Consider the following 13,282-nt stretch of genomic DNA (forward strand, 5'->3'; position numbering starts at 1 on the left):
CTTGAAGCTGGGAGGCGGAGGTTGCAGTGAGCCGAGATTGTGACACTGCACTCCAGCCTGGGCAACAGAGTGAGACTCTATCTCAAAAAAAAAAAAAAAAATTAGTCGGGTATGGTGCTATGCACCTGTAGTCTTAGCTACTCAGGAGGCTGAGGCAGGAGAATCACTTAAATCCCAGCAGCAGAGGTCACAGTGAGCAGAGATTGCATCACTGCTGCATTCCAGCCTAGGCGACAGAGAGACTGTCTCCAAAAAAACAAACAAAACAAAAAAGAAACCATTAACACGCCAGGCATTATGGCTCATGCCTGTAATCCCAGCACTTTGGGAGGCTGAGGCAGACGGATCGCTTGAGATCAGGAGTTCCATGGCCAACATGGCGAAACCCCGTCTCTACTAAAAATACAAAACACTAGCCAGGTGTGGTGACAGGTGCATGTAATCCCAGTTACTTGGGAGGGTCAGGCGGCAGAATCGCTTGAACCTGGGAGGCAGAGGTTGCAGTGAGCTGAGATCACACCACTGCACTCCAACCTGGGTGACAGAGCGAGACTCTGTCTCAAAACAAAAACAAAAACAAAAACAAAACAAAAAAAAAACCATTAACATGAAAAGATTCATGACCAAATGGAGTTTACGAATGTAAGAATGGTGCAGTATTAGAAAACCTATTACGTATTTTACTACAGTAAAAGATCTGAGGGGCCAGGCGCGGTGGCTCATGCCTGTAATCCCAGCACTTTGGGAGGCCGAGGTGAGTGGGTGTCCTGAGGTCAGGAGTTTGAGACCAGCCTAGCCAACATGGCAAACCCCCGTCTCTACTAAAAATACAAAAAACAATTAGCTGGGCGTGGTGGCAGATGCCTGTAGTCCCAGCTACTCGGGAGGCTGAGGCAGGAGAATGGTGTGAACCTGGGAGGCAGAGCTTGCAGTGAGCCGAGATTGGGCCACTGCACTCCAGCCTGGGTGACAGAGCGAGACTCTGTCTCAAAAAAAAAAAAAAACCCAAAAAACTAGCCGGGTGTAGTGACAGGCACCTGTAATCCCAGCTACTTGGGAGACTGAGGCAGGAGGATAGCTTGAACCTAGGAGGCAGAGGTTGCAGTGAGGTGAGAGCATACCACTGCACTCCAACCTGGGTGACAAGAGCGAGACTCCGTCTCAAAACAAAAACAAAAACAAAACAAAACAGAAAACTATTAACATTAAAAGATTCATGACCAAATGGAGTTTACTCTACAAATGTAAGAATGGTACACTATTAGAAAACCTATTAACATATTTTATTACATTAAAAGATCTGAGGGGCCAGGCGCAGTGGCTCAAGCCTGTAATCCCAGAACTTTGGAAGGCTGAGGTGGGTGGGTCACCTGAGGTCAGGCGTTCGAGACCAGCCTGGCCAACATAGTGAAACCCCATCTCTACTAAAAATACAAAATTAGCCGGTATGGTGACGCATGCCTGTTATCCCAGCTACTCAGGAGGCTGAGGTGGGAGAATAGCCTGAGCCCGAGAGGCAGAGGTTGCAGTGAGCTGAGATTGCGCCACTGCACTGCAGCCTAGGCAACAAGAGCGAAACTCTGTCTCAAAAAAAAAAATAGTAAAAATAATAACATAATTTCCACTGATACTGAAAAGCATGAAACAAAGTTTGATTCCCCAATCCGGGATAAAAATACTCAATAAAATAGGAATCAGTGGTAGAAGAGGGTTTCTGAAATGTCTCCAGGTAAACCCTACCCCTCCTGCTATTCATGTTCTTGGGTATCCTCTCCCCTTGAGTGGGCTGGACTTAGAGACTTGCTTCTAACAAACAGAACACAGTGATCCGTTTCTCCACCAGGCAGGAAGGACACTGGTGCTGAGGCTGACATACCTATCAAGGACAACCACTACCGTGGCTTCCGGTGCTTTGACGAAACCTCAGATGAGTGGCCCTCTGGCCAGGTGTCTGAGGTTTCATATTGTTGGTGCATTCGTTGTGTTCCTGGGGGTTGCAGCTAAGTTTGCTGCAGCTGAAAGAAGAAAGAAGGCACAGGCAGATCTCTTTTTTTTCTTTTTTTTTTTTTTTTTTTTGAGATGGAGTCTCGCTCTGTCGCCCAGGCTGGAGTGCAGTGGTACAATCTCAGCTCACTGCAACCTCCACCTCCCGGGTTCAAGTGATTCTCCTGCCTCAGCCTCCTGAGTAGCTGAGACTACAGGCATGCACCACCACACCCAGCTAATTTGTTAATTTTTAGTAGAGAAGGGGTTTTACCATGTTGGCCAGATGGTCTCGATCTCTTGACCTCATGATCCGCCTGCCTCGGCCTCCCAAAGTGTTGGGATTACAGGAGTGAGCCACCATACTCGGCTCACACACAGATTTCTACAGAAATGATGATTCCATGAAGGATTATGAGAAGATGAGGAAGGCTGGTATCTTTCAGAGTGCAAAGTAATTTTGGAATATAAAGAATTTCTTGGCCGGGTGACAGAGTGAGAGTCTGTCCTAAAAATACAAAAATCAGCCAGGCGTGTTGGTACGCACCTGTAGTCCCAGCTATTCCAGAGGGTGAGGCATGAGAATTGCTTGAACCCGGGAGGCAGAGATTGAAGTGAGCTGAGATCACACCACTGCACTCTACCCTGAGTGACACAGTGAGACTCCATCTCGAAGGAAGGAAGGAAGGAATGAAGGAATGAAGGAAGGAGGGAAGGAGGGAAGGAAGGAAGGAAGGAAGGAAGGAAGGAAGGAAGGAAGGAAGGAGGGAAGGAAGGAAGGAATTCTTTGGGTTGAATTACACAGAAGTTTGCCACTGATCTGTGTTCTCGAAGTAAGAAATATGAAGATGGAGGCTAAGAAATCATTTCTCTTGCTATTATAAATAAGCAATTAACAAATACCTTGGGAAAAATAAGAATACAATAGAAGTGAGGAGTGTGACTTTCAATATTACATTCTAAAAGATGGATTTCCCTCATCTGTGCACTCTCTCTGGAACGCACAGCTGCCACACAGGGCACTGCCCTATGGAGAGGCCCATGTGGCAAAGAACTGAAGGCAGCCTTTGGCCAATAGCCAACCAGCAAGTGAGGCCTCAGTCCAACAATGCATCAAGGAGCTGAATCTTGCAACAATCATGCGGGTGAGACTAGAAGTAAATGCTTCCCCAGTTGATCCTTGAGATGACCACAGCCTCGGCCACCAGTTTGATGGCAGCCATGGGAGACCCTGAAGCAGAGAATTCAGCCAAGTTATGCTGGGATTTGTGACCCACAGAAGTTATGAGACAATGAATGTTTGTTGCTGTAAGCCAGTAAGTTTTGGGGTAATTTATTACCTAGCAATAGATAACCAATACTTCTTTAACATGATAAAAACATCTATCTCAGGCCAGGCGCGGTGGCTCACGTCTGTAATCCCAGCACTTTGGGAGGCCAAGGTGGGTGAATCACCTGAGGTCAAGTTCAAGACCAACCTGGTGAAACCCTGTCTCTACTAAATATACAAAAAATTAGCCAGTGTGGTGGTACATGCCTGTAATCCCAGCTACTCGGGAGGCTGAGGCAGGAGAATTGCTTGAAGCTGGGAGGCGGAGGTTGCAGTGAGCCGAGATCGCACCATTGCACTCCAGCCTGGGTAAGAGTGAGACTCCATCTCAACAACAACAAAAAAACATCTATCTCAGCCTAAGATCCAACATCTGGCTTACGCTGAGGCATTCACACTGAACACATTCAGCTGCAGAGGTCACTCAGTGAACCAGGGCTACTCACCTCAGGTGACAGCAGCATCACTGGCCCCAGAAATCACTGGCAATGCCCCAGGGAAGAGGCAGGAAGCCAGGATCCTTAAATCTCATATTCAACAATGTTGCAGGCTGGGCGCAGTGGCTCACAGAACCCAGCACTTTAGGAGGCTGACGCAGGCAGATCACGAGGTTAACAGATCGAGACCATCCTGGGCACCATGGTGAAACCCCTTCTCTACTAAAAATACAAAAATTAGCTGGGCCTGGTGGCACGCGCCTGTAATCCCAGCTACTCCAGAGGCTGAGGCAGGAGAAGTTCTTGAACCTGGGAGGCAGAGGTTGCAGTAAGCCGACATCATGCCACTGCACTCCAGTCTGGTGACAGAGCAAGACTCCATCTCAAAAAAAAAAAAAAAAAAAAAAATAGAAGTCGGGCGCAGTGGCTCATGCCTGTAATCCCAGCACTTTAGGAGGCTGAGGAAGGTGGATCACAAGGTCAGAAGACCGAGACCATCCTGGCTAACATGGTGAAACCTCGTCTCTACTAAAAATACAAAAAATTAGCCGGACATGGTGGCGGGCACCTGTAGTCCCAGCTTCTCGGGAGGCTGAGGCAGGAGAATGGCATGAACCCAGAAGGTAGAGTTTGCAGTGAGCCGAGATCACACCACTGCACTCCAGCCTGGACAACAGAGCGAGACTCCATCTCAAAAAAAAAAAAAGAATGTTGCAATTTTACCTGGTGGATCCTGCCAAATGCAATAAAGAAGAAAAACAGAAAAAACAACAGAAAAGAAACACAAAGAAAATGTTGTAATTTGTCCACACATTTACTGAGTACACCTTCTTCAGTGTGGCTTTTCTCTTCAGTAACCCTCTCCTGAAAGGAAGGCCCACAAACCTAGTCCTTTTTCCTTTTCTATGTCCTCATGCCACAAGGGCGGCGGGGGGCGCGGAGAACCTCCATGCAATGTATCCTTGTACCTCTGTGACAGAAACAACACCAAGAGGAGCCCACTGATGCATGAGTAACACAAAGAAGGCACCAGAAGACATACTCTGCTTTGAGGGACTGGCATCTCTCCTCCCAGTAGCTCTGACCAGAGGCTTCAAACCTAGGAAAAACTGTTGACCAGGCCAAGGCACATAAAGGGACCCCAAGGAAGGCAATAGTGCCCATGGGACCATCACCAGCAGAGGAGCGAAACATGCAGACTGAGCTTCGGAACAGATGAGAACAGATGAGAACAGACGAGAACACATGGAACCCCTCCAAGGCTCCAGGTTGTCCCTAATCTGAAGACAAAGCTGAGGGGCCCCAGGATGGGAAATGGGAAGGAGGCAGCACAGGCACAGCCTTGGGAATGTAAACTGGCCAAGCACAAAGCAAAGGGCAGCAGAGCGAGAGCTCTTGGGAAGGAGATGGATGAGCCCGGCCACAGACACAGGATGCTGAATTACCTGTCGAGCAGTCCATGTGTGTCAGGCTGGGTTCATTGGTGGCTTTCATTTTCTTAGCAGTGTGCTCTGAGGTAGTGGGTAAGACCAAAGGGCTTGTGGCAGAAAAACCGGAAGCATTTATACCAAGGTTACTGTCTGGGACATGTTCAGCCTGCTCTATCTTCCTTTTCTGAGAGGGCAGAACAATGGAAGAAGGGATGACTGCCAATGCCGTCTGTGCTCTCCCAAGCAGGTGGCAGCCAGGGATAGAGTGCTGGAGCAGGAAATGGTCAATCCGGGCCTTGAGGGAGGGGTGAGGCAGGGGCTGAGAGTGTGGAGTAAAGGCTACCCCCGTGAAAGGGTCACTGGGCACTCGGCCCCATGTGGCTTCACTGCGGTTACACTTCTCCAGCGTGCTCTGGTCGATGACCTTGCCTGAGGGCAGCAGCATGGGACAAGGCATGATCTCCAGGGTGATGGGATCCAGGAACTCCTCAGGCACATCCTGAATGATCTCGGCCAGCTTCTGCAGGCTGGAGGGGGCCTGCTGGCTCTCAGACTGGTCCCCGGGGTCACAGTCACTTTCCATGGGCAAGGTTGGGGCCTGCAGAGCCACATCCTGAGGCAGGTTCTCTGAGGCGACCAGCAGGATGCTGTCTATCACCTCCTGGGAGCAGGTCTTGGCCGGCTGACCCCACACTTCCAACCGCTTGATACAAGGGATACCGCCGCCTGTCACATGGGTGATACAGATCCTTAGGTGGGCCACATGGCTAAGGGAAAGAGCCCCTTTATTCCAGAGCTCCTGGGCCACAACAGCTGGGGAGGGGAGTGTGACTTCCATCGGGCCAAAAGGGGGCCTGGCCTTGAAGCCCCTGTGGCTAAACACCACTTGGCTCTGGTTTTTCAGTAAGACTTTGCCTACCAAGGTGAACGCCTCCTTGTCTGGGACAGATGGCTCAGCTGGGCCCAGGGTCCGGCACTGCGGAGTATTCCAAGACACTCTGCTAGATGAGGCAGATGTGTACATTTCCAGGCCGGTGACGTTCTGACCTCCCCCAGCTGTGAGGTCTATGTTGATCCTACAGATTTCCACATTAAAGGGAAATGAAACTGTCACATAGACTGGTGGCTTAATGAAATACTCTGTCCTGAAACCATGACTTCTCTTTGTGAGATCTTCAGAGATGAGATTTTCTACTTCATAACCATCAGCTGATATCTAGATTTAATTAAAAAAAGCAAGATACAATGATCCAAATGAAGACAATTTGTCGCTTGTAAGAAAACGCTTAAGCCTGAGGTTCCTCGTTTTAAAATTTCCTCTATTAAACTGAATTGTCCCAGATTTTTCTGCAGGCACCCAAGATCAGATCAAAGGCCAAGGGCAACCATGTCCCCAAGTATTGCCTAACCTTAAAAATACGAGCAACTTAGCTGGGTATGTTGGCACACACCTGCAGTTCCAGCTACTTGGGAGGCTGAGACAGGAGGATCCCATTAGCCCAGGAGTTAGATAGGCCTGGGCAACATAGCAAGACCCCATGTCCCTCACCTCCTTGCCCTCCCCTCCACCAAAAAAAACCAAGCAATAAAATCCTGCCCAATCCAAACAAAACTCCCTTCAAAACAGTATCTGGGGAGAGAACTGCGGGGGAGAGAAAGTATTTCTACCTTTGCTATGACTTTGACAAGACTTGAGATTGATCATCAAAGAACAAAGAGCACAGTGAAGAGGACCCTGCACAAAATGAGTCACAGCTCACCTCATCGTGGCGCTGTGTGATTCCAGAGGTGAGCCTGCCCCATGCTTACCTAAATACCATCTGATGGAATCTAAAGTAACAAGGGCAAAAGTGCAGTAAGCCTGAATCAAATCCACACACATAAGGCAGGAAATGATGAAACACATGACAAAGATAGCATATATTTATGTACATATATTTGTTTTGTTTACCTTATTGCAGTGAATTCTTGGTTTGAACTGTGGGAGGCAAAGATTTATTACCATCTTTGTGGCTGAGAGGATAGCTTCCAAGCATCAGAAGCAGCCTTAAATAAGAAATAAAACTAAGTATTAGAAAATGTAAAATTCAATTCTAAACTTTCAGACGTTGATTCTTAAGAGAATCAAACAGGATAGCAACAAAAACTTGAACACACACGCTCTCAACAGTCTATACTCACTTTCCTTATATCCTATACATGATGTTGGGGAAAAATCAGTCACTGAAAAATTATAGAGAAGACTTCTCTGGCAGGCTCAACAGGTTAGCAAAGACCTGCCAGTTCTCTGGCCAACAGCTGTTCCAAAGATCCAATGGAGGCAAGGCCCATCAGCTGTGCTGGGGGTCGCCACAGGAAGGGAGTGGCAAAAGTAGCTGAGCTCAGAGAAAGGACAGAGTGTTCAGAATGGAAAGGTTCACAAAAAATAATTGCAGTGGTGGTAAGCATCCTTGTCATTTAATACTTGTCAATGCAATTATGTTTTCTTATTAAAATGAAAATAATGAGTCAAACACATCATTAAGAAATAGAAAATTTATTAGAGGCCGGGTGTGGTGGCTCATGCCTGTAATCCCAACAATTTGGGAGGCTGAGGTGGTAGGACTGCTTGAGCCCAGAAGTTCAACACCAACCTGGGAAACATAGCTGGTCTTGCTGTAGAGACCCCATCTCTACAACAAAAAGTTGTAGGGGTCTTGCTATGTCTGATAGGCACCTGTAGTCACAACTATTTGGGAGGCTGAGGTGGGAGGATCACTTGAGCTCAGGAGTTCAAAGCTGCAATGAGCTATGATCACACCACTGCATTCCAGCCTGGGTGACAGAGTGAGGCCCTGTCTCAAAGGAAAAAACAAAAGAAAAAAATTAGTCAGGCATGGTGACATGCGCCTGTAACCCCCAGTTACTTGGGAGGCTGAGGCAGGAGAATGGCATGAACCCGGGAGGCGGAGCTTGCAGAGAGCCAAGATCACGCCACTGCACTCCAGCCTGGGCGACTGAGCGAGACTCCGTCTCAAAAAAAAGGAAAGAAAAGAAGAAAAAAAGAAAGGAAGAACAGAAGGAAGGAAGGAAGTTGGGAGGGACAGAAAGAAAGAAAAAGAGAAAGAGGGAGGGAGGGAGGGAGGGAAGAGAGAGAAGGAAGGATGAGAGAGAGGGAGGGAAGAGAGAGAGGGAGGGAAGAGAGAGAGGGAGGGAAGAGAGAGGGAGGGAAGAGAGAGACGGAGGGAAGAGAGGGAGGGAGGGAAGAGAGGGAGGGAGGGAAGAGAGAGAGGGAGGGAACAGAGAGGGAGGGAGGGAAGAAAGGAAGGAAAAGAAAGAAATTATTAGGGTTGAAAAGCACCTTAAAAGGACATCTAGGCTGGGCGCGGTGGCTCATACCTGTAATCCCAGCACTTTGGGAGACCAAGGCAAGCAGATCACCTGAGGTCAGGAGTTCAAAAGCAGCCTGGCCAACATGGGGAAACTCCATCTCTACTAAAAATACAAAAAGCAGCTGGGCACAGTGGCGGGCACCTGTCATCCCAGCTACTTGGGAGGCTGAGGCAGGAGAATCACTTGAACCCGGGAGGTGGAGGTTGCAGTGAGCCGAGATTGTGCTACTGCACTCCAGCCTGGGCAACAAGAGAAAAACCCTGCCCCAAAAAAAAAAAAAAAAAAAGGACATCTAATGATCTAATGCAAGCAGTCATTTTAATGGCCAATTCCAATGGCTTCTGGTAACTCCGTAGAGAAGCAGGGAAGCCACTGAAAACACCCCTCCCAGTGGCAGACGTCTCCAGTGGAACTCAACTCCTTGGTGAGGCCAGCGAGCCATTTATGCTTTTCTCCCTGACAGTCATGGCCATGAAAAATTCTGTTAGCCCAACAGGGACAGGGTCACCCTCTGGGCCCCTTTTGTTGTCATAATCAGTAGGAGCCACTTGCAGGAGCCAGGCATACTGAGCATCCTGCAACATTTAAGTGGATAGTTGCTGCACAGTGAAGATCTGTCATGGGCCTTGTAAATGTATATTACCTCAGCTTAGCCCCTAACTCAGTTTTACATATAAACACAAAGTATTTTTAAACATGGTTTTCATATATACTAAATTTCCTAGGATGGGAACTTCCACGTAAGCCAAAGGAAGGTCATACTTGGTTTTGTTCAGACCTTTACCAAGAGATGCCCACCATTTCTGAAAATCACATCACCGAGAGCAAAGCTCTCCACCTCAGCCAGTCTGCATTTGTAGCAGTCTGCATTCCACATGCTCCTGCATGATGGTAAAAGCTTCTGAATATTTCTTTATGCCTTCTAATATGGTCACACCCAAACATTTATACATGAGAATAAATTTTATTATCATACCTAAAATTTTTTCCTTTACAGTACTGTTAGGGCATTCTGTGTGTGGTGGGGGAAGGGTGTGTATGTGTGTGTGGACCTACACACATTAGCGTGTGTACATAAGTAGGTTATACTATTTGGCTTTAAGTTCATCGTGATAGAAGTAACATGAATCTCATGGGGTAGAGAGCACCTGGCCTAAAGTCTCCTGCTCTTTGTGAGCCTGTGTTGAAACTCCTAGTGCTTCCCACTTTGAGGCACACACACCTTTGCTTTGCCAGAGAATTTTAGAATCTGGCCTGGAATCCACATGGACTAAAGTTTCTACAATTCCTTTTCTGAAAGATTATATTAACAATGTCTCCAGGCTTCTGATACCTTTCGTGTTCTCCACAATAAGTAAAAATGAATGACATATCTGATGCATTGTGTCTGCAAATATCCTCAGAACCCCTACAGTTATTTCTTTTAAGGCAGGACACCAGAACTCATTTAGAGCAGCATTTCCCCCAGCTTCCCTGCCCAACTAGCACAGTAGCTTCCTGTCAGTTTGTTTTAAAAGTAAAATTAAGCCATTCCCTTTAATTGAATATAGAACCATTAAAATAAATATACAGCCAAGCCAACGAAATAAAATGTTCCTCCTTGGAAAAGCAAGCCTAGGATGCCAAAGGAAAGCAGATAATACGCTACTGACATAGAGGATGACACTAGAGACAGGCAAAAGCAGAATGGCGCTGGCCGCCAGCAGATGGCTGAGGTTAGGGGGCTCTAGGACTTGACAGGGTTTTATTTTCACTGTCCCAGGCAGTTCCCTCTTCCCCTCTTGGCCCTGACAGACAGTCAAGAAAAAACAAAGCCAGGCGGAGTGGCTCACATCTATAAACCGAACATTTTGGGAGGCTAAGGTGAGAGGATCACGTGAGCCCAGGAGTTTGAGATCAGCCTGGGCAACACAGCAAGACCCCATCTCTACAAAAAAATAAAAAGATTAGTTAGGTGTGGTGGTGCACACTTCTAGTCCTAGCTACTTGGGAGGCGGAGGCAAGAGGATCACTTGAGGCCAGGAGTACAAGGTTACACTGAGTTATGACTGTGCTACTACTGTACTCCAGCCTGAGTGCCAGTGAGACCCTGTCTCAAGAAATAAAATAAAGTAAAATAAAATAAGAGTTCTTCTAGACTCAAATGTGGCTATTATGCTCTAAGATACAGAGATGTGGAAACCTTGACTGCCCTTTCCAACATGTGTTAGATCAGACCTGAAGTTAAAGAAAATCTTGGTATGCCCTTAGCTACTTCTTCCCACCTCTGTGTGGAAGTGAGTCAGCCTTCTGTTCAACCATCTCCGCTCATGAGGCTTCTCCACCTGCCTCAGGGACTGTCAACTACCCCAGTCAACTACAAAAGCATATGGACCTAACCCTGACCAAACACAGACTACCTGCTCTCCACAGCACTCATCAAAATGTAAGTTGAGGGAACATTTACAGAACAGAGTTCATTCCAGCCCCTGTTACACACTCCTTGGTGCTGGTCTAAGTGGCTTTTCTTGCCTCTTGCCTGGCACTCCTCGTGGCTGCTGCAGATCTTATCCCACACACCACTATCTGACAGATTTCTTAGCAGTTTTGATCCTCACCAGCTGCAAAAATAAATGTAACACATTGATAAAAATTCAGTGGCCAACTTGTGAAGATTCATAGGACACCACGGTAGCAGAACATATCAGGTGAGAACCATAATCTCTAAAATATACCACTCCATTGAGTTGACCCTCAGACCAGTGCACCAGCCTATCCTCATGTTCATCCCAGCCACAACCATCACCAACCTCACCACCCCCTGCAAATACTCTTCACAAAGCTGCTCACTGGCACTGTGTGACAAGGAACTTCAATAAGAAACAGCTCTATAAAGTCAGTTACTGTTTTGTTTAGTGGACCAAATGATCATTGTCTGTTCTATATGGTATCCTCTCTTGGAGACCCATAAGAAAATTTTCTCTTTGGTCTCAGTACTAGAAGAGTTGTTTATCGCAAGCAATTCAATATTTTATGGTATGAAGATGGATCACATTCCTTCTTGACTCTGGCTGCTAGAAAGCTCCGAATAAAATCTGTGGCCCATCCCTCACATTTCTTCCTGCCTGAATTATTTATTTTTATGTAATAGAGTACAATATGAAAAGTAGCTTAAAATAATTTTGGAACAACGTGGGGTATAAATAGGCTGGGCACAGGGGCTCATACCTATGATCCAAGTACTCTGGGAGACCAAGGCAGGAGGATTGCTTAAGGCCAGAAATTTGAGACCAGCCCGGGCAACAAAGTGAGATGCCACTTCTACAAAAAAAAAATTTTTTTTTTTTGAGACGGAGTCTCGCACGTAGCCCAGGCTGGAGTGCAGTAGCGAGATCTCAGCTCACTGCAAGCTCCGCCTCCCGGGTTCACGCCATTCTCCTGCCTCAGCCTCCTGAGTAGCTGGGACTACAGGCGCCCGCCACCACGCCCGGCTAATTTTTTGTATTTTTTAGTAGAGACGGGGTTTCACCGTGTTAGCCAGGATGGTCTCGATCTCCTGACCTCGTGATCTGCCCGTCTCGGCCTCCCAAAGTGCTGGGATTACAGGCTTGAGCCACCGTGCCCGGCCAAAATTTTAAAAATATTAGCTGGGCACGGTGCAATGTGTCCATAGTCCCAGCTACTCAGGAGTACAGCTTGACCCCAGGAGTTTGAGGCTACAGTGAGCTATGATCATACCACTGTACTCCAGCCTGGGTGACAGAGTGAGATCCTGTCTCCAAAAAAAAAAAAAAAAAGAGGGGGGAGCAGAGGGCATAAATAATTCTCCTTTTGGGAGACATTTAGGTTGTTTACATTTTTTTTTTTTTTTTTTTTTAGATGGAGTCTAGCTCTGTCGCCCAGGCTGGAGTGCGGTGGCTACTCACAGGCGCCATCACAGTGCACCACAGTCTCAAATTCCTGAGCTCAAGCAATCCTCCTGCTTGAGTGCCCCAAGTACCTGGAACTACAGGTATGGGTCACCAAACCCAACTTGTTTGCAACTTTTTACTACTACAAGTAGATTTTTGTCATTTTTTTTCCCTTTGGTCTTAGTACAATTTTGACTTTTTAACTTAAGGGGTCCTACATATTTCTAGTTAAGGTTGCTATTTATGAAAGGTTCTTCCTAACCCATTAATTTTTCTAACTGGTCATTGCTATATAGGAAAGCTTTTCACTTTGGTATCTTTATTATATGTTCAGCTGTCTTATTGAACTCATTGATTTTAACACATTTTCAGTTTGGTTTTTTTTTTTTCCCAATCCTATTATCTTGATAATAATGATAATTCCTTTCACAAAATGGTAACTCTTATTTCTGTCTCTCATTTTACTGCATTAGCTAGAACTTCCGGAATTACACAAAAAGTAAGACAGTTGCCATCCTCGTTTGTGCCCATTAGAAAATGCCTCTTTGGGCTTGGTGCGGTGGCTTACACCTGTAATCCCAGCACTTTGGGAGGCCGAGGCGGGCAGATCACAAGGTCAGGAGTTCAAGACCAGCCTGGCCAATATGATAAACTCAGTCTCTATGAAAAATACAAAAATTATCCAGGCATGGTGGTGCGAGCCTGTAGCCCCAGTTACTCTGGAGGCTGAGGCAGAAGAATCGCTCGAACCCAGGAAACAGAGGTTGCAGTGAGCCGAGATCATGCCACTGCATTCCAACCTGGGCAACAGAGTAAGATTCCATCTCAAAAAAAAAAAAA

The 13,282-nt window shown here is 46.8% G+C and overlaps 1 protein-coding gene across 3 annotated transcripts in view; it reads right to left on the reverse strand.

Moving 5' to 3' along the window:
• Window positions 1–13,282, reverse strand: part of UBOX5 (U-box domain containing 5) — a 58,308-nt gene that overhangs the window by 14,858 nt on the left and 30,168 nt on the right. For all 3 annotated transcript variants that reach the window (XM_011974795.1, XM_011974787.1, XM_011974777.1), the window contains exons 2-3: window positions 7,132–7,226; window positions 5,196–6,396 (exon numbers count right to left, since the gene is read on the reverse strand). In XM_011974795.1, coding sequence (XP_011830185.1) covers window positions 5,196–6,396; window positions 7,132–7,185 — 1,255 coding nt within the window. In that variant the 5' untranslated portion in view covers window positions 7,186–7,226. The remainder of the gene's footprint in view (window positions 1–5,195; window positions 6,397–7,131; window positions 7,227–13,282) is intronic.

The sequence above is a fragment of the Mandrillus leucophaeus genome, unplaced genomic scaffold (genome assembly GCF_000951045.1).
Source record: "Mandrillus leucophaeus isolate KB7577 unplaced genomic scaffold, Mleu.le_1.0 Scaffold101, whole genome shotgun sequence".
NCBI classification, from domain to species: Eukaryota; Metazoa; Chordata; class Mammalia; order Primates; family Cercopithecidae; genus Mandrillus; species Mandrillus leucophaeus.